We start from the raw sequence: 27,190 nt of genomic DNA on the forward strand, positions 1-27,190 counted from the left end.
TAGGATGTACAAATTCTGCCTTTTGAAAATTGCAATTTGGCTTTTTTTTAATGGCAGATGGATGTTTTTTGGTCATTTTGAGACATCTACATGTTTTGAAAATGAGCCCCAGAGTTTGTTATATGTTAACACTATGAATACTTTTTGGTTTCTTATCAAGTTAATCAAAAATTATATTTGAATAGAGGATCCATCACGTTTCTCCTCTCTTTGCTTTACTCTTGCATTCACTGTTTTTCATAAGGTTAGCATGGTTTGTTACCTCAGGACTTTAGAGTATGTTACTGCAAATGTCAAGACTGCAGATTTCATCCCTAGAAACAACTATGGGGTCGATAGTCAGCATGGTTTAACTGAGCAGGAGAGGTTACTGGCAGGACGATCCAGAGGCATAGTCAGGGTAGACCTAGAAGTTATCCTGGTACTGTCAACATTCAGTGCTGGTGCTTGGATAACTATCCAGGCAAGTAGGACCAACATAAAGAGGAGTCCCGTATTATGACTGTTCCTGATGCTAATTATAGACCGTCTTCCGTAATCTGGTACAGTCATTAGTACTCAGTCATCTAGACTACTGCAACTCAATCTACGCAGGCTGCAAACAGCATATACTCAAAAAACTCCAAACAGCCCAGAACACGGCAGCCAGACTCATATTCGGAAAACCAAAATACGAAAGTGCAAAACCCCTACGAGAGAAGCTACACTGGCTCCCACTCAAAGAACGCATCACATTTAAAGTATGTACCCTAGTTCACAAAATCATCCATGGTGATGCCCCAGCCTACATGTCAGACCTGTTAGACCTACCACCCAGTAATGCTAAAAAATCATCTCGCACATTCCTTAATCTCCATTTCCCCAACTGTAAAGGTCTAAAATACAAATTAATGCACACATCAACCTTTTCCTATATGAGCACGCAATTCTGGAACGCGCTGCCACGCAACCTAAAAGCGATCTATGAAATGACCAACTTCCAAAAACAACTGAAGACCCATCTCTTTGACAAGATATACCACAGAGATCAACACACGTGAAACTCCCCACATATATCCAGAAATGTTTATAATGCCTTTTGTTATATTCTATCATGTATTCTATTACCATGCAACCCAAAATCCTTCTGTAATACCAAATATCTATTCTCTTCTTACTTCCACTTTCCATGATGTATTGTAAGCCACATTGAGCCTGCAAAGAGGTGGGAAAACGTGGGATACAAATGCAATAAATAATAATAATCATTGTATTAAGCTGCGCTAGCAGATTTAGCACATGCTAAACACTAAGACTCCCATAGGAATATAATGGGCATTTTAGCATTTAGCGCGTGCTAATTTTTAGCGCACTTTAGTAAAAGTGATGCCCTATGTCTTTTTTGAACCATATCACCTAGAAAAAAGTTAATAGATAAGGAAGTTAAGTAATGCAATTCAAGATGGATACATGTTAGATAGCCTTATGTATTTCCCAAGTAGAATGTAATTTTCTTGAATACTTTGTTAGCTTTTTTCCTTGTTAGATCTTCTCTTTCTTCCTTAATGTGGGCTATATAGTTTCCTAATAGTACTTTTTGTGCTTGTGATCTGTAAAAGTTTAGGGGTCCTTTTACTAAGGTGCACTAAAAAATGGTCCGCACTAGTGTAGGCGCGTGTTTTGAGCACACGCAGATCCATTTTTCAGCACACCTGTAAAAAAGGCCTTTTTTTGCCTGAAAATGGATGTGTGGCAAAATCAAAATTGGCGCGTGTCCATTTTGGGCCTGAGACTTTACCGCTACCCATTCACTTAGTGGTAAGGTCTCACGCATTAAGTGGGCAGTAATCGTCGTGTGTGTACAATGCCGAATACTGCATGGTTAGTGCAGCTCGCCGGAAAATAAAATATATTTTCCGGTGCGTGTAGTGGACATGCATAAAAAATGAAATTACCACCCAAGCCACACGGTAGCTGGGCGGTAGTTTCGAAATGGCGTGTGTTGGGCGCAGTGGCAATCCTAGCCGGCATGACACCCGGGGCGGATCGCTGATGCGCCCCCCGGGTGCAGCGTGGCCCCCCCGGCGAAATGACACCCCCCGGGTGCACGCCACAGGGGGGGAGGTGCCGCGGCGCCCGCCTGTCAGCTGAGTTCGCTGACTTCGCTGCAGCTCCCTCTGCCCCGGCCGGAACAGGACCTGTTCCGGGGCAGAGGGAGCTGCAGCGAAGTTAGCGAAGTCAGTGAACTCCGCTGACAGGCGTGCGCCGCGGCACCCCCCCAGCGGTGTGCACCCGGGGCGGACCGCCCCCACCTTGGTACGCCACTGGTTGGGCGCGTGTAGGCACCTACGTGGCTTAGTAAAAGGGCACCTTAATTAAAGAAAAGAGCAGTCCCAGCTTACCCAGATAGTAATCCAAGTACCAACACTGAATATCAGCCAGACCTAGATAACTTCCAGTAGCTCCAAAAGTCCCAAATATTCAGTGCATGAACTAAGATTAGGCCTGGCACTAAGTTAGAGGAGGGGCAGGGCAACACCAGAATTTATACTTTTACTGGTGATATTCATCTGCTAAATGGATGAACGGATTATCTGTTTAGTTTAGGTCTGCTGAATAGTGGATAGTGCTGGCGCAGTCACTGCAAAACAAATATATTCAGCACTGAATATATATATTAAGGGGTTCTTTTACCTTTTTTGGTAGCGGCAGGGGCTGTTTTTGCCTTGCGCCAGGGCCCTTTTTACCACAGTGGGTAAAAAGTCATTAAAAAGACATGGCCATGTGGTAAGATTATTTTTACCATGTGGCCATGCGGGGAGGTGGGGGGGGGGGGGGAGCATTTACTGCCACCCATTGAGGTGATGGTAAGGGCTCCTGCAGTAACCAATTACTGCCAGGTTATTGCCACACTAGAAATTATGGAATCATTTTCCATAGCACCGAAAATGGCGCACACTTGAGGTGGAACTACTGCCGGCAGCCGCTTTCGGCTGGCGGTAGTTCTGGGTTGTGCGCAGCAACTCTTTAGTGAAAAAAGCCCCTTAATTAAGCATCAGTGTCAGTGCTTAACTTAATTCATTGACTATGCTGACTCATTGCAAGAGAATTTGACTCACTTTTCTCCTCTTGCTTCGCTGTTCTCGACTCTATTAGCTGTTGAGAATTCTTAACCTTTACTTCAGCAGTTAATGCGGATGAAATCTGTTGCAGGGACACATTCATTGCCTGTATGGCGTCCCAGAGGGTCTCTAATGTGACGGTTGCTGGTCTTGTTAATTCGTCAAGCCTTACTGGTGGAGGCGTCTGGATGGAAAAGGGCGCAATCTCTGCTCCTCCCACCCTACGCTCAGACGCCATCGCATCTGGCATCGAAAATCCCACAGGGCCGCTAGCAGCTTCCAAACTATCCGAATGGCACTCTCGTGTAGGGTCCGTCTCTCCACCTGGTCTCAGTGGCGCAACTCTATTGGGCGGACTACGGTAAGATGTTGTTTCGGGGATCCAACCTGGGCAGAAGCTTGTGATCCCAGCGTTTGAAACCCAAAGGCTTCTAAAGTAGGCTGTCTCTGCGATAAGTTATCCCCGGTGCTAGGAGCGGCTTTAGCACCGATTTTTCCCTTCCTCTTGACTGTATTATGGGCAGGGTAAGGAAAAATGCTGAGAAGATCCACTCGTGTCTCGGAGCTTCAGATCGCTGCTCCTCCCCCGGACGCCATCTTGACCGCTGCCTGTTCACTTTTCAGAAGCAGTAGGGTTAACGAGAGGGTAGCACACCAAATTGACCCTACCACAGGGGTAGCGCAGGCATGCGCTTTATCCTGTGGTAGAAAATATTTTTCTATCATGGGGGGTATTCCCAGTGGTAACTGGCAGTGCAGCCGCATTGGCGCGCGCTGAATGATTACCACACGAGTAGCGCATGAGCTCTTACTGCTAGGTCAATGGGTGATGGTAAGTACTCAGGCAGTAAATTGCCGTGCACTACTTTCAATTTTAGTGCATGGCCATTTACTGCCCCATTAAAAAAAAAGCCCTTTTTCCCAGCTGTGGTAAAAAAATGGCCCAGCGCGTGCCAATTTCACGTGTCCAAACTACTGCAGGGCACTTTTTACCACTGCTTAGTAATAGTACATATATTAAACATGCAACATTCTTTTCAGTCACAAACATGTCCTTAAGAACTTTTCTTTAATTACAACTAAAACCACACATTGGGATTAATTCTGTAGCAGCCGTCTAATTTTAGGTGGTAAGAACACATGTAAGTCCTGGCATTTTAGTCATTTACATGTGTAAGTGTCATTTATGTGTGTAAAAGATCCCTTATAAAAGTACTCGCATAATTTTATGGCTCACACTTTTCCTTTGCGCATGCATAAGGGTGGAGTTTGAATGGAACATAGAGAGGGGGCTCTTTTCCTAAAGTTTAGCATGTGCTAATTCCATTAGCATGTGTTAAATGCTAAAAAGCCCATAGATATAAAATAGGCTTCTTAGCATTTAGTGCATGCTAAGCTTTAGTAAAAGGACCCTACATAGTCCACCCTTACCTGGGTAGATTATAAAATTCTTTAATTTACATGTGTACGTGTGGAAAGTCTGTGTTAACATTTACACCAGCTGTTATAGGTGCTAACAACTAATGTACATGCACGCCTATCCTAGAGACCCATTTACAAAGGTGTGTAGGCGCCTACACGCTTCCAATGTGCATTAAATTGGCACTACTGCCCGACTACCGCGTGCCCCAGGAAGTAATTCCATTTTTGGCGTGCGCCCAAAACACGAGGCAGTAATCAGCAGTTGATGCACGCTGGACGGTTACCACCCAGTTAGCGAGCGCGACCTTATCACTAAGTCAATTGGTGGCGGTAAGGTCTTAGGCTGAAAATGGACGCGTACTGGTTTTAATTTTGCACCACATCCATTTTCCAGCACATAAAAATAATGCCTTTTTTCCAGGCACGCTAAGGAAATGGACCAGCGGGCAACCAAAACATTCGCCTACATCAGCACATGACACTTTTAGGTGTGCCTTTGTATATGGGCCCCTTAGTATTTTATAAACTCAAGTGGGTGCATACTTGACTTCATAAAATAAGTGCATGAAAATGTGTATTTCCTACACATGACCTTATATTATCCCCCATATTGGAGATAATATGATAACACAGTTTCCATGTGTAAAGCATGTGCTTTACAGATGGAAAAAGGCTCTTGTAAAGTTCTGTAGCTGAATATGCACTTACAGGTATGCATGCCATTGCACTATTTTACTACAAGTTAGTATATAGGTGCCCTTTTACTAAAGGGTTGGCACGCAGCAATGGGCTTGCCGCTTGCTAATTTGGAACAACCGCAGGAGCCTGGTGGTTGTTCCAACCCCCAGCATGCACCATTTCTGGTGCTACAGGAAGTTAACCAGCGGTAATTAGGCAGCATCGAATGCTGCCTGGTTACCGCCGGGTTAGCACAGGACCCCCTAACGCCATCTCAATGAGTGGCAGTAAGGGCTCCCCATTGAAATGGCCATGTAGTAAGTGGTTCACTTACTAGATGACCATTTTTTTGCCAAAAATGGTCAGCCTTTTATCCATGGCGGTAAAAGGTGGCCTCAGTGTGAGTCAAAAACATGCACTGACGGTAGTGCATGTAACATGAGGTCAGTTCAATTGTCAGAATTAAATATGCAGCAGAATTATTGAAATGTGTAGCATAATATTGATTATGCTGAATCAGATACAAAAATACAGCTTTAAAAATATATTTGAAACTGCAGCAGAAACTGGCTTTGATAGCAGGGCTAGTCAATTACAAACACTTAACAGAGACAAAAGGCACTACTTCAGAAGTTTTCAAACTTCCTCTCCCCCTCCCACTTGAAGGACTGTTTAACAAAAGCTTGACTAAGGTGGGTACCTGAAGGCTCATCAAGATATCCCCACCAGCAGACAGAGAGTCTGGGAAGGTATAACTCCAGCTATTGACTCAGAATGAAAGAATAAACAGGAAGCCATAAACCACTTGCCACAGAGGACTCAGTGCTCCCCCTCTTCAGATAAGACTTCAGCACATGTAAAGACAAAAGGCTGATGGCATGTGACTCCTTGCAAACTACAATACCCAAGATCCTCTGCAAGCTTCATTATCCAGGACTCAGGGAACATTATAAAAGGCCTGGAAACAGCCCAGCTCTCTCTCTCTCTTCCTGGGACCTCTTCCTCTTGGGACCTGCCTCTTTCTTTGGGAACCTGCAGCTTGTTTCCCTGCTGGGAAGACATCCCTGACCATGTGGCTCATCACAGCATGCTTGTGACAAAGACTCTCCTGTAAGTTAACCTATAACCTTAAGAGTTAAGCCTGTTACTTTGTTCTATTTTATGCACAAATTCTCTGTTCTAAGATCCTTTTAAAAAAGCTATCTCTCGCTTGCAATGTTAATTATATTAAACTAGTGAAAAAGGCCCGTTTCTGTAGGCAAGGAAACGGGCCTTAGGCAGGCAATTCCCCCCCCCCCCCGGGCTACAGCCCCCTCGAAACCCCCTTCCACGAACCTGTCGTTCCTCCCCCCGTGCCAGCGAAAATTGCCACCACCGCCGCCGCTGTTGTTGTGCTACCTTCCCTTCCCGTAGGTTCTTCAATCATCTTCTTAGAAAGTTTAACTCCGTGCGTTCAGACGCACGGAGTTAAACTTTCTAAGAAGATGATTGAAGGGAAGGGAAGGTAGCACAACAACGGTGGCGGTGGTGGCGGCAGTTTTTGGCGTTCCGGGGGGGGGGGGGGATCGACAGGTTCGCGGGGGGAGGGGGGGTGACAGCTGATTCCGAGGCAGTAGGAGGAGTACTCCTCCCCTTGCCTTGGAATCAGCTGTGTTGACGTCAGTGACGTCCGTGCGTGTCTGCCTCGCAGACCACTTGCAGCCAGGGAGCCACGGTCCCAAGCATAGAACGTTGGAGGTGAGAATTATTATATAGGATACACCCTTTTAAAGCTAAAAATATAGTCTCTTTGTGTTCTGAGCATATGGTATCTTTTAAAGTTATACTGATAGCACATGGTCACTTTTAAAATTTAGTGACATACTCTGAGTACATACTTTGAAATCTTGCAGTACCTGCTAGTGAAATTACAAGCATATAGCATTTAATTCCTTGTATTCTTGCAATTGTAAATCATTCTTACCTTATAGGTAAGTGGTGGAGAAATTTTAGCGAGTGCTCTAAAAATATTCCCCTGCTCTTTGTTCTTAAATATCATATTAGGACTGTGACAATTTTGTAACATTTTTAATGGATATTAAAAACATTAAAATTATTTCCGGTAACAGCGCAGACCCCCTTTTTACTGTAGCTTAGTCAAAGGGCCGCTTAGTTTCTAATCTTGGTGTACACAGATCAAAGCCCAAATCAAATTGCATTAATCACAAGTCGTAGTATTGTGGTTTCATGCAGATTCTGAGATGCACTGTATCAACTGGCAGCAATTGTGAAGCAGCAGACAGAGGGGTTAACACTCAACCTTGATGGCAGGAGAAAGTCACAGTTCTTATTTCCAGTGGAATATTTGCTTACCTCACTATCCAGTCCTAGGATGATCAGCATGAGGAAGAAAAAGCAGGACCAGAGTGGAGGTACCGGCATCATTGTTACAGACCTTGGGTAAACAATGAATGCTAAGCCAGGTCCTGCACATAAGAAGAGACATAGAAATCAATTTTCAAAACAAAAAAAAATCCCACCGAGCCCCCTAATTACTAAGGGCCTCTTTTACAAAGCGGCACTAAGTCCAACACGGGCTTAACGCTCGCTAAAAAGGAAGTACCGCCACCTTAATGGGTGGTGGTAAGGGCTCCCCCTCGAAATGGCCACACAGTAAGTGCTTCACTTGCCACACAGCCATTTCTTAAAAAAAGGAAAACCTACCTTTTACCCATTGAGGTAAAAGGGGGGGGGGGGCCTCAGCGTGCATCAAAAACACGCACTGATGCCAGCGCAGGCCCCCTTTTGCCACAACTTGGTAAAAGGAGCCCTTAGGTACACTAAGGTTTTGGACTTATTGTATAGGAATATGTATAATTAATGCACTGTTGCTGCAAAATCTCAGTGGTAAGTGCTCAGTTTCTTAATATGTATGCTTTGTAGGATTCTATACAGTGGTGTTCCTAGGGGTGCTGACACCCGGGGCGGATTGCTGATGCGCCCCGCCCCCCCCGGGTGCAGCGCCCCCCCCGGAACAGCGCGACCCCCCATGGCGAAATAACCCCCCGGGTGCAGCGCGACCCCCCGCGAAAGAACCCCCCTGGGTGCACGCCACTGGGGGGGGGGGGTGCCGCGCACCTGTCGGTTCTTCGTTTCCATGCTCCCTCTGCCCCGCAACAGGAAGTAACCTGTTCTGGGGCAGAGGGAGCATGAAAACAAAGAGCCGACAGGCGCACGGCACCCTCCCAGCGGCGTGCACCCGGGGCGGACCGCCCCCACCTTGGTACGCTACTGATTCTATATTCCCCTGAAGAATCAAGATCATGAAACATAGCTTGTGTTGGGGATCAAGTTTTAATCACAGATATATAGCCAGCACAGGGTAGCACTGAGGAACATCCACCACAGTAATTTTCCCATAAGGTGAGAGCTGATCTGAATGAATAATATAAAGTTCAATTTCAAATTTGTGGCATCATGGAACCACTGTTGTTCAGATAAGTGACTTTAGTAACAATATAATTGAAAACGGATTACATTTGCTGATTAATGTAGTAGTTTCTCTTTTGACTTCCTCATTTCAAGATTTTGTATGCTGATGCCTAAGCCTCATTAATAGGCGGTGTTTTGACCCAGACTGCTCACGGACTTTTTTTCATTCCACTTTGTTCCCTTGATTGGGTGACACTAAAGTTCTCAGCACACAATATTTATTCTTTGAATAAAAGAGGAGTGGCCTAGTGGTTAGGGTGGTGGACTTTGGTTCTGAGGAACTGAGTTCGATTCCCGGCACAGGCAGCTCCTTGTGACTCTGGGAAAGTCCCTTAATTCTCCATTGCCTGCCGCATTGAGCCTACCATGAGTGGGGAAAAAAGTGCGGGGTACAAATGTAATAAAAAATATACATTTTTCTTTGTATGAACTTAATTAACACCATAATCTATAGGTTTTTTAGTGTTATAGGCAACAGTTAGGGTTGGGTGTGTTAAACATTTAAACCCCAATTTTTCTTTTTTTGTGTTAGCGATAAATGTGGAGGATATTCTCAGTATTTATGGAAGAACTGCTGTATAGTCAACAAACAACAAAATTCACCACCACACATTAAAACGTGCACATATTTGCACACATCTTGCCTACATAAATCTCTAGACATAACATAATAAAGAAAACCTATAAGATCAATTATGGTTGGATAATATTGGCATTGCTGCAGTAGTGCCTATCCTGCTTATTTTCGAAGGAGAAGGCCGGCCATCTTCAGACACAAATCGGAAGATAGCCAGCCATCTCCTAACGCTGGCCAAATCGGTATAATCGAAAGCCAATTTTGGCCAGCTTCAACTGCTTTCCGTCGCAGGGCTGGCCAAAGTTAAAGGGGGCGTGTCGGCAGGGTACCGAAGGCGGGGCGGGGGCGTGGCTAAGAGATGGCTGACTTCGGCCGATAATGGAAAAAAGAAGGCCGGCTCTGACGAGCATTTGGCCGGCTTTACTTGGTCCATTTATTTTTAGGACCAAGCCTCAAAAAAGTGCCCCAAATGACCAGATGACCAATGGAGGGAATTGGGGATCACCTTCCCTTACCCCCCTAGTGGTCATCAACCCCCTCCCATCCAAAAAAACAAATTTACACATTTGTGTGTCAGCCTCTATGCCAGCCTCAAATGTCATACCCAGCTCCCTGACAGCACTATGCAGGTCCCTTGAGCTGTTTTTAGTGGGTACTGCAGTGCACTTCAGGCAGGCAGACCCAGGCCCATCCCCCCCACCTGTTATACTTGCGGTGGTATATGGGAGCCCTCCAAAACCCACCCGAAACCCACCGTACCCACATGTAGGTGCCCCCCTTCACCCGTAAGGGCTATGGTAGTGGTGCACAGGTGTGGGTAGTGGGCTTTGGGGGGGGGGGGGTTGAGGGGCTCAGCACACATGGTAAAGGAGCTATTTACCTGGGAGCTTTTTCTGAAGTCCACTGCATTGCCCCCTAGGGTGCTTGGTTGGTGTCCTGGCATGTGAGGGGAACCAGTGCACTACAAATGCTGGCTCCTCCTATGACCAAATGCATTGGATTTGGCCGGGTTTGAGATGGCCAGCATTAGTTTCCATTATCACTGGAAACCAATGGCAGCCATCTCTAACGCCAGCCCAAATGTTGAGATTTGGCCGGCCCCAACCATATTATCGATCTTGTTTCGATAATACGGTCAGGTATGCCGCTTTATGGGGCCGGTCTTAGAGATGGCCGCCCATATAGATGGCTGGCCCCGTTCGATTATGCCCCTCTACATATATTTTGTCATGGTGAAGGGATAAAAGACAAATGGGTTGTGGCAGGGGAGATCTATATTCAATAAGAAGAATTTAATTATTTTACAATGGGAGTCTTAAAGAATGAATTAAAATTAATGAAATGTCGATGTAATTAAATTAATTAACAAATTAGCAAAAGGGGTAAACAAAATAAGAAGGGATTATTGAGATGTTGAGCTTTAGTAAGGCATTCAAATTAGAGCAGAAAGAATGTTGACTTCAAAGGGTATGTAAATTTTGTTTTCTTTTTAAGGTTGGGGCACGAGAACGTCAGGAATATTGACGGACTCCGGACTGAGAATTGATGGGCAGCAAGGAGGAAAGCTAGTTGAGGGAACTGAAGCAAGAAATTTCATCCCACCCAATCCCTCCCAAAATTTAAAAAAGTCAGAATTGGGATTGGTATCTTGGGTAATTTTGTAGTTGGGATCACAATGTTTAGGGATGTTAAAAGGGGTAGTTTAAGTTGCAGCTGCGGTAATTTAAATGAGAATTTTTCTAGCAGCCTTCATTTAAGGACAATGAATTTACTGGCTATATAGATTTTACAGTGTAATCTGCTTATGTGTGAAACCACCAGAAGCAGAAGTGAGGCCTTGATGTCACCGCAGGTCTCACTTTACAAGGTGGTTCATGGAGTATTAATACATTTGATGGAATAAATATGTGCAGCTAGGTCGGTGTTATAAAAGGTAAGAAAAGTGAAGGTTGCATTGAAATATTGATAATATTTTTATTTGTGTTGGTTATGAATTTTTGATTGGTTAATAAAGCTGCGGCCAGAATTATTTTTCCAATTTATAAGGTTGTCTTTGTATTCTTTGTTCATGTGTGTATGTCAGGAACAGATGCAATTGGGTATATAGCATGGGCAGGGATCCCACTTACATGTATAACTTACAGAATACTATAATGATGCCAGGTCTATGGCTGGTGTAGCTGCAGATCCAGAAATGTTAGGCATACTGATACTGGGTTACATTAATCCTATATAATAATTCTCACCTCCAACGTTCTGACTTGCCTGGAACCATGGCTCATTCCGAGTTGGTCTGCTAGGCTCTGTAGATCAGGCTGACATCACCGTAGCCATTATGATGTCAACTTCAGAACCCGGGGGGAAAAACATGCCTCACAGCTGAACCATGTCCAGAGGAGGGTCGCTGGAAATGGGTGGCTGCAGTGGGCGCAGGGGGAGAGGAGGGTCGCTGGACATGGGTGGCAGGAGGGGGGTAGGGGAGAGAGGAGATTCTCTGGACATGGGTGGCTGCAGGGGGGGCAGGGGGGTTGCCGGACATGGGTGGCTGCAGGGGAGCCGAGGAAAATCTTGCTAGCGCCCGTTTCATTTGTGTCAGAAATGGGCCTTTTTTACTAGTGTTCTATAATGGAATGTAGGTGCCCAGATATAGGCTTTCACCACGTGGCACTGAGGCACCTAAATGGCAGCACCCACTTATAGAATTGTTCCCTGAGAGAGTAATTTGATAACCTGGTGCCTAGTTTAAGGTGGCAAAATCTGCCTATTTCAAGTAGGCACCACTTTTCTGTATACTAGCATAAGTGGCTGAAAAAGTGCCTTAATTTAATAAATGATCATTTACGCCAGCCCTGTTGCTGGAGTGATTGATCGTGCCTACAATTTGCAAGAATGCACATAAATTATAGTATTATATAATCCATATGCACACTTGTTTGCACTATCCATGCTTGACCCAAAATCTGTCTATGGGCAAGCACATACAACACCATGCAAACAACACAGGTACTTTTACACTGATTGGTATTTTCAAAGTGGTCATTTATGTGCATACTTTGCCACTTATCCAAGTAAATGACTGAAAAACTTTAATTTATGCACACTGTTTGCACTCAAAACTAAGGTGCCACCTTATAAAATTAGGTACAAAATGCAGTTCTGATTACTGATCATTACTTACCCTAAAACTGAGTTTTCTATGTTAGTTTTGTGCAACATGTTAATGGACAATATACACGTACAAACCTCAGACTCATGTTTTGGTGTTTTCATAGTTATGTAATGTGTTTAATAGGATATGATTCAGTTACATATTTTGATGTGTTTTTTGCTTCATGCTTATATTTATGTATAAGAACGTTGGGGAGTCAGTAGTATAAGTTATTTTTATTTATATAGCTATTCATAAATACATACATAAATAAATATTTACTGTGTAACAGATTGTGCTTTTTATTCATTATATATCTTTTTAAATGTTTATATAGCTTGATTCGTGACTCCTGATGCAAGTGGCTTTGGTCATCGAAACATGGCCCATGTCGGGTTTTTGTTGATGGTGCTTTTAATAAAGGATACCAGTTTCACTCATCTCCATGGCTGGTCATCATTGGTATCATCCTCTACTTGGTTTCGACCTGTTATTGTGACAGAGCTTTTGTCCTGTTTTTCCTTTTGAAGCTGTTGAGCATGTCAGTTTGCATGCACTAACAGATGATATGGTGAACCACTGTCAATGTGTGGTGATTCCTATGTTCATCAAATTTGCTTCATAAAATGTAAAACTAATGCCCGTATTTTCTAAGCTGCACTAGCTGTTTAAATTATAGGAAATTTAGGAGCCCTTGTACTAAAGAATGGTATGTGGTTACTGCAGGAATTAGCATGTAAAAAATTACCACATGGGTGCAGTAACAGTTGCCTCACAGTCTCCACATATATCACATTCTAATTCCCACAGTAACTTCTTGCCAGAATTTCAAGCCAATACTCATACATTTATACATTGAAGCTGAACCCTTTCTAGGATGCACAATAGTGACTATTACAAGGAGCACAACACCTGGCCTGTTACACATGGTATCAACATCCAACTACCTCACTGCTTCCTGATTTAGGAGCCCTTTTACTAAAGTGTGGTAAGCAGCTAACATGTGAAATAGCATGCATTAGCTGCAGTAGTGTAGCCAGATCTCAGTTATTGGGGGGACCAGGGTGGACATGACTTGCATTCCCTCTCTGCATGCTACTTCCCTGCCCCCACCCATGTCTGGCAGTGATTTTTGGGCCCCACCAGTCAAAGAATCCCATGCAGTCTCATCCTTATGGCTGTTAGCAGCCCATTTGCAGCCACCAACACCAGCACTGCTCCCCCTCCCACGCATGCTCAGTTCAACCAACATCCCCCATGCATGTGTAGGGGTGCCACTTGAATTAAACATGCGCGGAGAACGTGCTGTTGGAAATGTACTGCTGACTGCTCCAGAGATGAGACTGACAGAGGAGGAAACTCTAGAGGACATTACAGTTGGTGGGGCCTGGGGATCTGTGCCAGCTACACTAATGATATGTGCTGCCACTGTAGGCCAGAAGTGAAACTGGGTGGGCTCCTGCCCACCGGGGCCCACCAATGGCTATGTAACTAATTAGCTGGTAATGCACAGCCATGTTGACCATTAATGCAAGTCTGGCACACTACTGCACCCTAATTCTCATGTTGATTGAAGTGGGATGGGAGAAATAAGAAGAAAACCAAGACAGAACAGATCCCCAAAAGGACAGCATATCAAGGAGCAGATGGCAATTCACAGTGTCAAAAGTAGTGGATAGGTCAAGAAGGATGAGGATTGAGTAAAGGCTCTTGGATCTGGTCAGGAACCAGATCATGGGGACTTTGGTAAGAGCTGTTTCTGTAGACTGTAGAGGGTAAAAATCCAGATTGGAGTGGACCAAGAATAGCTTGAAATAAAAGAAAGTCAAGACAGTGGTGGTGAACAGCAGTTCAAGTAGTTGGATAAGAAAGGAAGGAGGGAGATGGAAGAGCGTGTAAGGTCCAGTGAAGGTTTTCTGAGGACTGGTGTAATCATTTGTAAAATTATCCACTGAATGTAGAGGCAAGGAAAGCAAATTACTATAGATGTAGGTGAGAAACAGAGAAAATGAAGACTGTTCCATGAATTCACAATCCTTTCCATGAAGAAGTATAATGCCATTTTAAATATCTAAAATGTAGAACTACCATGGATCATTCAATAGGAAGAGAAAGTTGGAATATGGACTAAAGTGGACCATATGTACTGTTCATCCCTGAGGCAGATAGCAATCAAAATATGATTATAGAAAAACACTTATCTTTCAAATTAAATTTAGTTATATGGCTTCATCCATCCAATATGATAAATTTCCTTTAGTACATTTTTGAGCATATTGGATTGGAGGTGCTATTCCTTAGATTCTATATAGTGCACCTAGCATTCTGTGCTGAAATCCAAGCAGATTCTATAACTGTGCGTAATTTAATTGGTTTAACAAGCCAATCAGTGTTGTTAACAGCACTTAAATAATAATGAGAACTAATTGACAATAATTAGAATGTACACACACAAATCTCTAAGTGTATTCTGTAATGCACTGCGCCTAAATTTTAATGTGTGCAGGCAAAAAGGGGCATGGCTTTAGGTGGGGAAATGGGAATTTCATGGGTGTTCCCAAGTTTACGCACATAATTATAGAATATGGCTCAGTGCACCTAAATCTATGTGCTGGGATTTACACCATGTTTTCATTGGTGTAAATGGCTATACGTAGTTTTAGGCACTGAGATACCAACTACACATATTATATAACATGCCTAAATCTAGGCGCCACTAATAGAATATGCTAAGGTGGAAATGATTTGTGTGGATTTTTTTTAGGCGCCATATATAGAATCCCCCCCCCCCCCATAGGAGGAAATTGAAGGAGAGTTGGCTATTACTTAATATATGAAAGTCCAAGAAGTATATTCAAGGTGAGAAAAAAAAATAGCTCCCTAGAGCAGTGGTTCCCAATTCTTGTCCTGGAGGCACCCCAGCCATTCAGGTTTTCAGGATACCCATAATGAATATACATGATAGAGATCTGCATGCAGTGTCTCCACTGCATGCAAATCTGTCTAATGAGCTGTCCTAGATCATCTGCAGTGCAGGTTTGGATGGAGCTTGTGATAGGCCTCCAACATTGCTCCCCAAGCAAAAGTCTACGTCACGGTGACATCATTAACAGTAAGCTTTTACCCCAGGTTTTTTTTTCAAATAGTGGTAGTTTTACAGTGCAAACATTTTTGAACATACAAAAACCGCTGGGTGGTCACACTAAAAAGTCTAACTTAGTTGTGTTTAAAGATACTATCTGTATTTATATGCCAAATAGAATGAGATTAACAATAAAGCTGTAAAATTTCACATTGAAATTCTGAGCAGTTGCTGAGAAAATAGCAAAAAACAAAACAACAAAAAAAACCAAACAAAAACCAACCCCCCCCCCCAAAAAAAACTCTAGGGGGTTACTATTTTTTGCCTCAACCTGTATTTATTGTATATTTGCTAAACAGTGAATAAATTGTATGACTTTAAATATCTAGACATTTAGTCACAAGGAACCTACCTGAGGCTGCCACAGTTTCAATGGGAACTCCTTGCTCTTTGGACATGAAGCCCAGCACTGAAAAGATGGCAAACCCAGCAACAAAACTTGTCAAGCTGTTAACCACACAGAGGCCAATGCAGTCTCTAAGGACGAAAAAGATCAGAAAAAAAAAAGATCATGTACTCCAAACAGTTGATGGCCTCATGAGGTTCATCAGGGCTCACAATTAAGATTACCAAATGTATAGTTCCCAAACAGAAGAAATTACATGGGGGGGGGGGGGGGGTGGAGGAGGAGGCGGAGAGGCAGAGGAGACAGTTCATACAGTTGTTTAAGCATTAGTTGTGTAGTTGTGTACATTTGATAGGTTTATGGAAGGAAGTGTACACTGATTTTCAGCTTCTTAAATACTTAAAAGTGACTTCTCGATAATGTCTCCCCTAGCCCAGTCTGTCTCCACCACCATCTCAAACCAACGAGAGTAGAGGTTGACTGACAGACAAACCAACTCGGGAGATGATGTTGGAGATGTTTTATTGAACAACTTGCACAGAGGACCCGACATGGTCCGTGTTCTGTCACAAGTTGATGGTTTACTGGCAGTACGCTGTATCTGTATTATCCCCCCCCCCCCCCCGAGTTAACATCCAGAGGGAGAGTTTGTTTTTTATTTCACCACACACATGTTCGGAGGGAACTCTGAGCCAATACATGTTGTGAACTTTATCTGTAACCTCTGAAGCAGGAACTCTTTGCGCCGAAACACGGACCATGTCGGGTCCTCTGTGCAAGTTGTTCAATAAAACGTCTCCAACATCATCTCCCGAGTTGGTTTGTCTATCAGTCAGCCTCTACTCTCATTGGTTTGTTCTACTTTTCGTGGAGGTTTCTCCTGCCTTTTTTTGGTGTACCACTATCTCTCCTCAACATGTCTCCATCATCATCTCTCTATTCCTTCTCCATCACTTTATCCCCCTTCCTGCCTCCAATCATCTTTTTCCAAGTCTAGCTCCACCAACCTCTTAATTCCCATTCTTGTTCATTCCATTTTACCCCTTGCTCCATTGCTTGATCTCCTGCCACTGATGCTGCCTCTCTGTAGCTGATGCCTCTTTTGGACTTATGCAAGTCAGTAAGCGTCACTGGTATGGTCCATACAGCTCGTGCTCATCTTCTGAGATTGTGAGAAGAGCATAGGATTATGGGTACTCCATGACTCAAATTCATCAACTCTCATGTGGAGCCAGAAGCAGCAGCAGCAGCAGCAACTGTATCAGAGTTGTTAGCAGGCTCTGATTTGGGCATAGCCAACATAAGAATTTGGCTCCAGGGCCAACATTGAGAAGATACCGAGTGCCAGCATCCTGATGACAATCAGTGCAGTGCTAATGATTTTCTGTCTCTGCCTCTACAGCAAGTAGCATGGTGAAGCACACCTCGAGTCCTGACACAAACATGTCTGATCTTCACACCCCTCCACATCTTCCCAGCATTATTTCCAGTTTGTTTCCTGCAGCATTGCCATTGCCATCTTCTATTTGTGACCACTGTCAGACTCAGGAAAAGAGGGGGTGTGGGAAGGGCAAGGATGTGGAGCCAAATGTGGCTGCACCTGCGTTACAGCCTGTAAGCCACTCCATCATGGTACTGACAGAAAGGGAGTGTGATTGCAGCAAAACTCTACAAAATTGACACATTGAGGTCAACAGAAGTCCACTGCTGCAGTACTTGCTTGCTTTCCCTAAAAGAAGACCTGTGTCCCCACCCTGCATGTAGCTACCTTTGACTGAAAAATCACTGGTAATGAGGAAAGGAGGAGAGAAATGGATTGCTACGGCCATGGGAAAAGAAAGAATGGAAAGAGCAGGATGCTAGGATGGTGCTGGTGGTGGAGGTGGGGGAGACATTTTTGGATGAGATGCAACATGTGTATGAATGAGGGTGAAGGAAAAAGGCAAAAATGTGGGAGAAGGTCCAGGAGAATTGAAATTCTGAGTGGATAAAAGGCTTTAAGGAAAGAGTAGGTAGGAAAGGCTGCCAGAAAGGGTACTTTAATGAAGGTTAGAGTCAAGGTTTATTGCATTGCATGACCAATAGAACTAGTTATCTATGATATTAAGGCATAAAGATATTACACATTTAAAATTCAAGTAAAAAAGTATTTCATACCTAGGCAAATGGTGGGTACAGTTGATGATTGTGATGGGCTGAGTCTGATAGGACCTGTATTTGTGTTTTATTTTGCTCAGTTGCTAGATAGAATAGAAATGCCAAATAAATAAATAAATAGATAAAAATAAAATAAATACTGGGCAGTAAGCTTTAATTGGAGGGGGGGGGGGGGATCCAGGAATTTTATACTTAGTTACTTGCCTTTCCAAATTTGAACTCAAAGGAATTCTGGGCAGGCGGTTTTAATAGTTAGTGGCAGTAGGGAAAATTTGGTACTGGGCAAAGGGTGTCAGGGTAAGAGAGAATACAAGGATTCTGGGCAGGAGCCTATAATAGACTAAACAAGGTAGGGGAAGGAAAAAAGGTATGTTGGGCAGAGTGTTTTAAAGAGGAGTATGAAAAAGAGTGCTGGGTGAGCAAGCAGCTTTAAGGGATGGGGCAAATAATGCCCCCTGTAAAGTACTGCAGCTTTAAAGTGAATGGGCATAAAGCAGATAAAGCAGGAGAATAACCAGATATATATCCATGCTTGCAATTTCTGCCAAATACACTAATACTTTTTATAAAGAGCAATAGATTCTTATTTGTCTGTATAAAATTGACTGAAAATAGGCGCCTGAAAATATATTTACACTGGGCACTGCCTTACAAAACTATCTTCATAGGATGTAGTTTCTGGTTAAAGCAATTTTTTCAGTCACCTATGTGAAGCTTGCTTTATAAAGAAAAAAAGGTGACGAAACAGTGTGACAAGGTGGTGGCCGTAGCCAGAAGGATAGAGAGAGATGTAACTAGCAGAAAAAAAGGAGGTGATGCCCCTATATAAGTCGTTGGTGAGGCCCCACCTGGAGTATTGTGTTCAGTTTTGGAGGCCATATCTTGCTAAGGATGTAAAAAGACGAAGCGGTGCAAAGAAAAGCTACAAAAATGGTATGGGATTTGCGTTAAAAGACTTACGAGGAGAAACTTACAGAACTGAACATGTATACCCTGGAGGAAAGGAGAAACAGGGGTGATATAATACAGATGTTCAAATATTTGAAAGGTATTAATCCGCAAACAAACCTTTTCTGGAGACGGGAAGGCAGTAGAACTAGAGGACATGAATTGAGATTGAAGGGGGACAGACTCAGGAAAAATGTCAGTAAGTATTTTTTCACGGAGAGGGTGGTGGATACTTGGAATGCCCTCCAGTGAGATGAAACAGTAACAGAATTCAAAAATGCATGGGGATAAACAAAGGAATCCTGTTCAGAAGGAATGGATTCACAGAAGCTTAGTAGAGATTGGGTGGCAACACCGTTAATTGGGAAGCAAAGCTAGTGCTGGGCAGACTTCTACAGTCTATACCCTGAAAATGACAAGGACAAGTCAAGGTCAGGTATACATATAAAGTAGCACATACAATGAGTTTATCTTGATGGGCAGACAGAATGGACTGTACAGGTCTTTATCTGCCATCATCTACTATTTTACTATGTTACTTGTCTTTATAAAGTAAAAGTGGCATGTGGGGACATTTACACCAGTCCTATTGAAGTGCTTATTTGATCTATGGTATTTTATAACCTACAAAGGTACTTGCATTCTCCATTCAATCTCTCCCCATACTCCATCCCATGCACGCTCACCAGCTTAGTACTCACTATCATTTCATAGTGCGTACTTTTGCACATTATGGGAGTGGTTCTTTATATGGTGCCTAAAATAATTGGTGTGGAAATCAATGCTGACTAAACATAATCTATATAAGCTTAGTTGATATCTCAGTGCCTAAAACTACGTACCTCCATTTATACCAGCGAAAATGTGGCATAAATCGCTGCATGTAGATTTAGGTGCACTGGACCATATTCTATAATTATGCACATAAATTTCATAACACCCACGAAACACCCATTCCCCTGCCTATAACCACGCCCCTTTTTGCCTGCACACATTAAAATTTAAGCATACTGCATTACAGAATCCACTTAGCGGGTTGTACTTGTAAATTCTAATTATTGACAATTAGTGCTCATTGTTAATAGCTGTTATCAACTCTGATTAGCTTGTTAAGCCAATTAAGTTATGCACATTGTTACAGAATACATTTGGATTTTGGCGCAGATCTCTAGGCGCGCTATATAGAATCTGGGCCTATGTAATTATGTGGCCACATCCACATGTAATTGACTTTTTTTGTCTCTAAAGCATGGATGAGCTTCTAATATATGACAATTTATCAAAATGAATGGCAGTAGCAGTGAATGACCTTCTGTTACTACTGGTTGTGTGTGTTTGGCCTTTCCCCCCCCCCCCCCCCCTAATAATATGTAGTTTTTAAGTTTGCAAGCTTATGATTATTTGTAAACTGCCTTGACATGTGCATGAAAGAGCCGGTATATCAAATCAATAAATAAAATACAACCAAAGTGGGCATACAACTTTGCAGGACATTTTCAAAACTGTTCATAAGTTCTGTGGAGTCTTTGATAGAGATGCTGGTTGTGAATCATACCTGTAACACCTGTAATGGTACTTGTTATAGCTGCCAAACGCTATGTTGATCCCCATACAAATACTATAGGAATAAAATATCTGGGATCCTGCATCCAACCAGACCTGGAAAGAAATAGAAAAAAATATTTCTAAGAATGAACCCATGTAGAAATTAGGATAAAGTTTCCAGACCAGCAGTTCCCAAGTCTGCCTTTCTGACCCCATGAACTTATCAGGCTTTAAGAATACCTCAGTGAATATGTGCAAGGTAAATTTGCGTGTGAGGATCTCTGATGTATGCAAGTTGTGCATACTCATTATGTATATCCTGAATAACTGACTAGCTATGGAGGAGTGACCTGGTGGTGAGAGCAGTGTGCTATGTACTACGGAAGCCATGATTCAGTTCCTTCTTCTCCCACTGATGATTCTTTTGGACTTCAGCAAAGTGGAAAATTTAGGACCCAATGTTCAGAAAATGCTGTGCTCCTAAATTTGTACCCTATTTTCAGTCAAACTTGGGAGGATAACTTTTCGGCTGAAAATTCATCTTAAATTAGGAGTTTAAAAGTTATGCTCATAGATTTATGAGCCTAGTACTGAAAATTTGTGCTAATCTAACTTCTTTCCCCCCGCCCTAAATCTCCTGTAGCCACCCACTTTTTATGCTCCTAAATTTAAGGATTTAGTGAAATATTGAGTAAAAATGTATACACTCAGTACATTTTCAAAGAGGCCAATTTATGAGCATAGCTCTCAAAGTTAAGAGAATAAATTCTTTGAATATTGGGCCCTTAGTGTTGTGTTAATGCAATGATGTAATTTTATTTTTCAAATATCTATTATTGGACAAAAACCAAGTGGTCAGACATCTAAATACACAACCATTTGAGAACAAAACTGCTTGTTGCTGACACAAAGCAGGTGAATTGCACAGTCAAACCAGACCCCCAGACATAAAATGATTTCAGAACTCTTAGCTCAATAGCTAACATGAGCACAAGTGACCATGGGGCTCATTTTCAAAGCACTTAGATTTACAAAGTTCCATCACGTAACTGTAAGTCTAAGTGCTTTGAAAATACACCTCATAGTCACCCGGCATACCAATTTTTCTTCATTTCTCATCACCCACTCCACTTCCAATCCTGCTCCTCTTGCATCCTCTCCTAAGTTCCCTTCCTCAATCCAGTACATTCCTCTGATAGCTTAGATATGTGTGTGACTTCTGTTGCTTACCAGCTCTGTGTTCCTTCTGTTCTCGGGGTGGGGGCTCAATCCAATGATGCAAGACCTCTTCTTTTTTGCTAATACAAGAGTTAGTAGTACAAACTTACACTCTTCCATCTGTAGGCCACTCTCCTCCAGACCTTTGTTCTTACCCAAGAATAGTAACTTAAATGTCCACAGCCATGAAGAGGTAATTACCCTCCACACTTTCTTGAATGAATGTTTCCAGTACATCAACAATTTGTGACACTCAATGAAGATGCACAAACATTCTTCTAAACACTTTGCATCCTCTCAAGTATTAATATATTAATGAAGGTAATTCTATAACAGTGTTCCTATGAGGTGCTTATTCTATTAAAGGAAAGTAGGTGTCTACTTTACCTTATAGAATACAGTCAGACATAATTGTAAACATGAAATAAGTGAAATATCTCTTTCAGTAATTCATCCTCCTGGAGTATAGGTTGTATGATTTTCCTCAGTTTCCTCAGTTTTTCCAGCTCTGGATTGTATGTCACTTGTAGTGACATACAATCCAGAGCTGGAAAAACTGAGGAAAATCATAAGAGATCTACAACCTATACTCCAGGAGGATGAATTACTGAAAGAGATATTCCCATCCCCATCCGACAGCCACCCAACTTAAAACACAAGCTAATCAGAAGTAAACTTCCATTACAGACTGAAAAGGAACAGAAGGGCACATATCCCTGTAATTTATCCAGTTGCAAACTATGCCAAAATATTTCACAGGACCCCACAGTTATCCACAAAGGAAAGATATTCAACATAAAGGGATCTTTCACTTGCTCATCTTCCAATGTGGTATATATCATTCAATGTAAAAAAATGTAACGAAGGATGCTATATTGGAGAAACAGGCCAGATGCTTAAAACAAGATTCAATTTACATAGACATCACATGAACAATACAGCCAGTAGGGCCCCCACCCCGGTGGGACAGCACTTCACAGAACCAGGACACTGTACCAGTGATTTCACAGTGAGAATAATGAAAGGTAACTTTAAAACCATACAAGAACGTAAGACCTTTGAAGTCAGAATGATTGAATATTTTAACACCCAACAGAAAGGACTTAACAAGGATCTGGGGTTCCTAGCCCATTATAAACCATAAAGCTGTATATCTCTGTTGATCTCCCCACCCCTCACCTATCCACACCCATCCTGTTAGAATATCAATGATATGCTTTGATGTCCCCATGCATACCTCCAACCCACCCCCATCCTCCCACCCTGTCAGACTGTCATAATAATGCTTGAATGTTTTCACTTATATACACTGTCAGCTAACACATTTGCTTATTTCCGATCTGACGAAGAAGGGCAACCTTCGAAAGCTAATCAAGAAATGTATTAAGTTATGTCCAATAAAAAAGGTATCATCTTATTTTCTTTTCCATGTTTTATTTTGTTTGATTTCTATTGATAACCTTAAGAGTGGACTAACACGGCTACCACACTCCTCTACTTAATTCTCCATACACAAAGAGAATCCAATCTACAATTCAGCTGCAAGTAAGAACTGTGCCTATTGCAACATAGAGTTTGTACCCAGCCACCTTATAGGCAAGGAGAGGCCAGATCTCAGCACTGCTGAGAGGCAAAGCTGTAAACTTAAACAGGGAGAAACAAAGGGAAAATGTGTTTTACAGCAACCTAAGGGAAAAGTCTCTAAGAGACTTGGGAAAGGACTTCCTTTAAGGACAGAACCTAAATGAGAGAGAGCTCTGTGAGGTAGCTAGGAAAACCTTAGTGAAAAGAACTTCGGGAAACGAGTACCCGGGGGGGGGGGGGGGGGGGGAGAGAAAGAGAGTGAGAGGAGAGAGAGGTAAAAAAATACTTGATGGAACTACAGTGGAACCAAGAAAGGTCAGCTCTCAGAAAGCTGCTAGCACATGACATGCAAGGCACAGACTGAGCCTCTCCAGTGTTGCCAAATGGCAAAACTTTTCCAGCCCAAAAGGAGCCCCAAAATACCAAATTGTATTAATATTAATAAGATCATGAATATTAATGTCAAAATGAAGCCCTCATAATCATCAGCATAATTCATAATCCATAATATAGCAACATAATCCATCCAGCAACATAATGTATAATCAGCATCAGAAGCAAAATTCATAATCCAGCAGCATAATTCATAATCAGCATAATCATAATCAGCAACATCATCAGCAGCATGTCAAAAATAAATAAATAAATAGCTAGAAACTTTGAATGTTAAGCACCTGATTCTCATAACAAATGCTAAACAATAAAGAATGACAACGTGGATTCAGCAGCTCATCATAGGTTTGTTTGCTTTGTTTTGAGTGTACGCAGAATGACGACTGAGTAGGGAAGGGGAAGGGGAAACACAGACTACCCAAATTGGCTTCAACTTTTTTATATCATCCAGTCCCATCTCCTGTTTGTATTGAAAATAGGAGACGGGACCAAATGAGGTCAATCTCTTTGCTCTCTAGCCCTGGGTGGGTGCCCTCCCTGAACTTCCTGGTGGTCTAGTGGTGCAGGAAAGATCCCATTCTTTCCTGCCTGCTGCACTGCTGCTGATCTGCTGCTCACTCCTACCTCCCACTTTGTCTTTAAAATGGCTGCCGAGAGAGCTTGAAGTCTCAGTTGGCAGCCATTTTAAAAACAAAGCAAGAGGCGGAAGCAAGCATCAGCATCAGCTGCAGTCGGCATTAGACCACCAGTATTGAGGTATGTTTGGGGAGGGTAGGATGGTGACTGACAGTGACACCTAGGCCGACGTTAGTGCAGCGTGGGATCCCTCCTAGTGGGGACCCCGACTCACAATTAGACTGGCATTGCTCAATTGCCAGTGTGCGCTACTGACACTTTCTTCTCCTCTCTGGTGCCAGGAACCCATCCTGATGATCTGCTCTGTGATAGTCAGAGAGCTCAGCAGATCATCAGACAGGAAATAGAGACCCACGGTGCCACAAGACAACAACATGATCGTGTAGTGTTAGTTCTGGGACACTCGGGAGTCGGGATGGGATGGGAATGGGACGGCATGGTGCCAAATGTTAGCTGATGCTTAGAGATGAAGTACTCTTCTATTGGTTCTACAAAATCTGCTTTCCAAAGACTCTTTAGAAATGACCATCATAATATGCAAATCACCTATTTCATATAATCAGAAATACACTGAACTACATTGTTTTGGGAAAGCTTTCAAATATTTTAACCATATCAGTGATAAGTGGAGGGCTTTGTCTTAACATTGGTTTTGTCTTCACACCAGTTCTTGGACGCTCCCTCCTTGCCTTATGATCCACTTTCCCAGGGGAGACTTTAAAGCCAGTTCTAATTACTGTATATGAAACTATTAAGGGCCCTTTATTAAAATGTGATAAGTTTTTGCACTTAGGGATCCTTTTACAAAGGCACGCTAACGTTTTTAGTGTGTGCTAATGATTAGCACCTGCTAAATGCTAGAGACACCCATAGAAATATATGGGCGTCTCTAACGTTTAGTGCAGGCTAAAAATGCTAGTGCACTTTTGTAAAAGGCCCCCTGTCTACACAAATTAACATGTGCTAAGTGCAAATTGTTGGAGACATGCCCACGATGTCCTCTCCAGATATCACACTGAAATGTTCTTTACTGTGCATTAAGATTGCAATTAGTATGGATGCATTTAACATCTCTTCTTGAGAAGGCATTAAGTGCACCTAAGCTAGGTGCATAAATGACAGTCTGTGAACTAACTTCAGGTGCAGTCTAATTTTAATTTACTTTAACTCTGACATTTATAATCTGTTTAACCATCAAGTTCAAGATGGAGGTCAACCATACATTATAAACAGGTACTTTCTCTGTCCCTAGAGGGTTCATAATCTAAGTTTGTACCTGAGGCAATGGAGGGTTAAGTGACTTGCCCAGGGTCACAAGGAGCTACACTGTGAATCAATCCCAGGATGCCAGCATCAAAGTCCACTGCATTAACCATTAGGCCACACCTCCACTTAGTTAACATGTCAGTTAGTACATGCTGTCATGACACTACGGTAAGTTATCATACTCATGCAGTAATAGCGCATGCCAATTCATGCATTAACTGGGTAACACACTTTAGTAAAAGGGCCCCTTGATGTGTTTTAGTACATTTAATGATAAAATTGAAGATGCAGGACAATGGATACGTACCACAGTAGAATGTAGAGTATATTCGATACCTAGCAATGGCCCAAAGCATTCCTTCAGAAACTGGGTCACTTGGGAGCTATGGCATGGTTGCTTGTTTGATGCATTTGGCTTTATTATTGTTCTTGCATTTGTCAGTTACTGAACCTACCTCTGGGTCTTTGAGCCTTGCCATGTCAGGTTTCAGGTAGAATATAATTCCTTCATAGGCACCAGGCAATGTGACTCCTCGAATCAGTAGGACAATGAGCATCAGATAAGGGAAAGTGGCTGTGAAATAGACAACCTGCAGTCAAATGAAACAGTTTCAGAAGTTAGAAATGTCAGTTTATGGAGCAGCAGTGTGAAACATAATCATTGAAATCATATTCATGCACCTTTCTGACTTGACCTTCAATTTTCTTTAAGTTAGTCCCCTTATTTTGTGTCTAATCCCTGTTACTCCATCTCAGAGGCGTAGCTAGGTGGGGCCATGGGGGCCTGGCCCTCATCAAATTTTTTCTGGGCCCCTGGTTTTGCTGGAGGGGGTCCCCAACCCCCGCCAGCTGAAGCCTCGTCCAGCACCAATCTCTAGCGCTGCCGTTCCCTGCCCTGCTCTCTCTTCCTCCTGACATCCTACACACTCCTTTCAGTGAAATTGAGCAAGGTGTTTGCTGCTGTGGGGTGTGGAAACATAACTAAATGGGTTATAAGCCCCTATTGCAGCCCATTGGTTTTCTTATTTTTTGTTCTTGTTATGGCTCATACTGTGCCAAAACTGAAAATACAGTGAGACGGAATAATAGAATTCAGTAACATTTTAAACTTATTTTTATGTTTTAATCATCCTTATTAAAAGCAAAACATGTTGGTTGATAAGCTTCATACAGAACAAGAAAAACAGTAAACCATCCAATATGGCACAATAAAAACTTTTACTTTTACCCCACACCCCTTCCCCTCCCGTACTCTCCTCCCTCCCTCCCTCCCTATAAGCCCACCTGACTGTTTCCACCCGCCAAAATAACACAACACATGTATGGATCAGTAGGACTCAAAGCATTTCATAACAAGTAAAGTCATAAACCATACAATTTATACCAAATTGTTCAACCACACTTTGATTTTCCGTTCAGGTTTAATAAGCAATACCATGTGCTTGTAAGGTCTAGATAAACAAATGTAAACAATCTATGTTTAAGGCATATGCCCTAAATATGTAATACTTGGTAGCAATAATTAAACAGTGATGGAATATTCACATTGCAGGCAACC

The 27,190-nt window shown here is 42.6% G+C and overlaps 1 protein-coding gene across 3 annotated transcripts in view; it reads right to left on the reverse strand.

Moving 5' to 3' along the window:
* Positions 1-27,190, reverse strand: part of LOC115477581 (sodium- and chloride-dependent betaine transporter-like) — a 107,716-nt gene that overhangs the window by 15,799 nt on the left and 64,727 nt on the right. For all 3 annotated transcript variants that reach the window (XR_003943350.1, XM_030214554.1, XM_030214555.1), the window contains exons 8-11: positions 26,088-26,222; positions 20,546-20,649; positions 15,892-16,016; positions 7,554-7,666 (exon numbers count right to left, since the gene is read on the reverse strand). Coding sequence is in view for 2 of the 3 variants with exons in the window: in XM_030214554.1 (XP_030070414.1) it covers positions 7,554-7,666; positions 15,892-16,016; positions 20,546-20,649; positions 26,088-26,222 (477 nt within the window). In the remaining variant the exon portion in view is untranslated. The remainder of the gene's footprint in view (positions 1-7,553; positions 7,667-15,891; positions 16,017-20,545; positions 20,650-26,087; positions 26,223-27,190) is intronic.

This window comes from Microcaecilia unicolor, chromosome 9, assembly GCF_901765095.1.
Source record: "Microcaecilia unicolor chromosome 9, aMicUni1.1, whole genome shotgun sequence".
Taxonomy (NCBI): Eukaryota; Metazoa; Chordata; class Amphibia; order Gymnophiona; family Siphonopidae; genus Microcaecilia; species Microcaecilia unicolor.